The following is a 1,370-nucleotide window of genomic DNA, read 5'->3' as shown; positions in this document are numbered from 1 at the left end:
GGGGGGGGAGAGAGAGAAAGAAGCAGAGACAGACAGAGACAGAGAGAGAGAGACAGAGAGAGAGGGACAGAGACAGACAGAGAGAGAGACACACAGAGAGAGACAGACAGAGTGTGAGTGTGAGTGTGTGTGTGTGTGAGTGTGTGTGTGAGTGTGTGAGTGTGTGTGTGTGTAAGTGTGTGTGTGAGTGAGTGAGTGAGTGAGTGTGCGTGTCTGTGTATGGAAGGGGTGGGGGTGTTAAAGTCAAACTTAAAGTGTGTATAGATGGGAGCACCTTTGTAAAAATCGTTTCAACATTTTTCACTCACCATATGGCATTTGTATAATCTGAAATTAACACACACTCACACAAGCACACACACATATATACACACACACACACACACACACACTCACACACACACACACACACACTGTACACACCCACACTCACAAACACACACATACACACACACACACACACACACATCCACACTCACCCGAGAGTCTGGGTCTCTAGTGGTGTCCAGAAGGTCCAAAATCTCCTCGTTGTACAGCTGAAAGCAGAAACGGCATGAAATATTTAGTTTTCGTAAGAGTTTTTGTAAGAGTTTTATGGCACTTGCAACACAATAAGGTTGACCTAATTAGACTGGACAATTACACACAGAAACGGCATGATCTAATTAATTTTACTTTAGTTCCAGAAAGAGTTTTACGGCACTTGCAACACTACAAGGTCATATAAGTGCCGAAGAGTAGAGGTGTTACAAGAGAGTAACAAACATAAAAAGAAGGAGGAGAGATCAGGACTATAGATGTTTGGTAGGAAAGAAGAAACAAACCACACCAAAGCACCCGCCAACCACCCACTGACCTCATTAGGGTGGACAATTACACACAGAAAGTATAGTAGCCCTTGGCCATGGCCTAATTAGTCAATAGTAGGCAATAACCACTTCTGGAACTTTAGAGCTTTCAACGGACAATCCTTACACATATGCCCACATACATACAAATGCTCTCTCTCTCTCTCTCTCGCTCTCTCTCTCATATTGTCCCTTCCTCAACACACACAAACACACACAACCTGCTTCCACCCCACACACACGCACGCACACACACACACACACACACACACACACACACACACACACACACACACACACACACACACACACACTCACACACACACCATACCTCCATGAACTGTGCTGTGACCTTGAAGTCTGGCGCCGGTTCCCCGTTCTCAAAGGCCTGCCGTCTCCTCTCCTCTATGCCCAGGAACAGATGGTCCACGGCGCGGGGGATGATGCCTATCTCGTCTGTGACGGCGCTGAGCACACTGTCAAACCCTGTGCCCATAGTGTACGTCTTGCCGGATCCAGTCT

The 1,370-nt window shown here is 46.7% G+C and overlaps 1 protein-coding gene across 1 annotated transcript in view; it reads right to left on the bottom strand.

The window, feature by feature from the left end:
* Nucleotides 1–1,365, bottom strand: part of LOC101846392 (kinesin-like protein KIF21A) — a gene marked incomplete at both ends in the record, with an annotated part of 42,911 nt that extends 41,546 nt beyond the window's left edge. Inside the window, 2 exon segments of the mRNA XM_035973118.1 lie at nt 480–536; nt 1,180–1,365. Coding sequence (XP_035829011.1) covers nt 480–536; nt 1,180–1,365 — 243 coding nt within the window.
* Between the last annotated feature and the right edge of the window lie 5 nt (nt 1,366–1,370).

This window comes from Aplysia californica, unplaced genomic scaffold (genome assembly GCF_000002075.1).
Source record: "Aplysia californica isolate F4 #8 unplaced genomic scaffold, AplCal3.0 scaffold01014, whole genome shotgun sequence".
Lineage (NCBI taxonomy): Eukaryota > Metazoa > Mollusca > Gastropoda > Aplysiida > Aplysiidae > Aplysia > Aplysia californica.
Note: the sequence above shows the minus strand (reverse complement) of the source record. Positions and strands in the feature narration are given on the sequence as shown.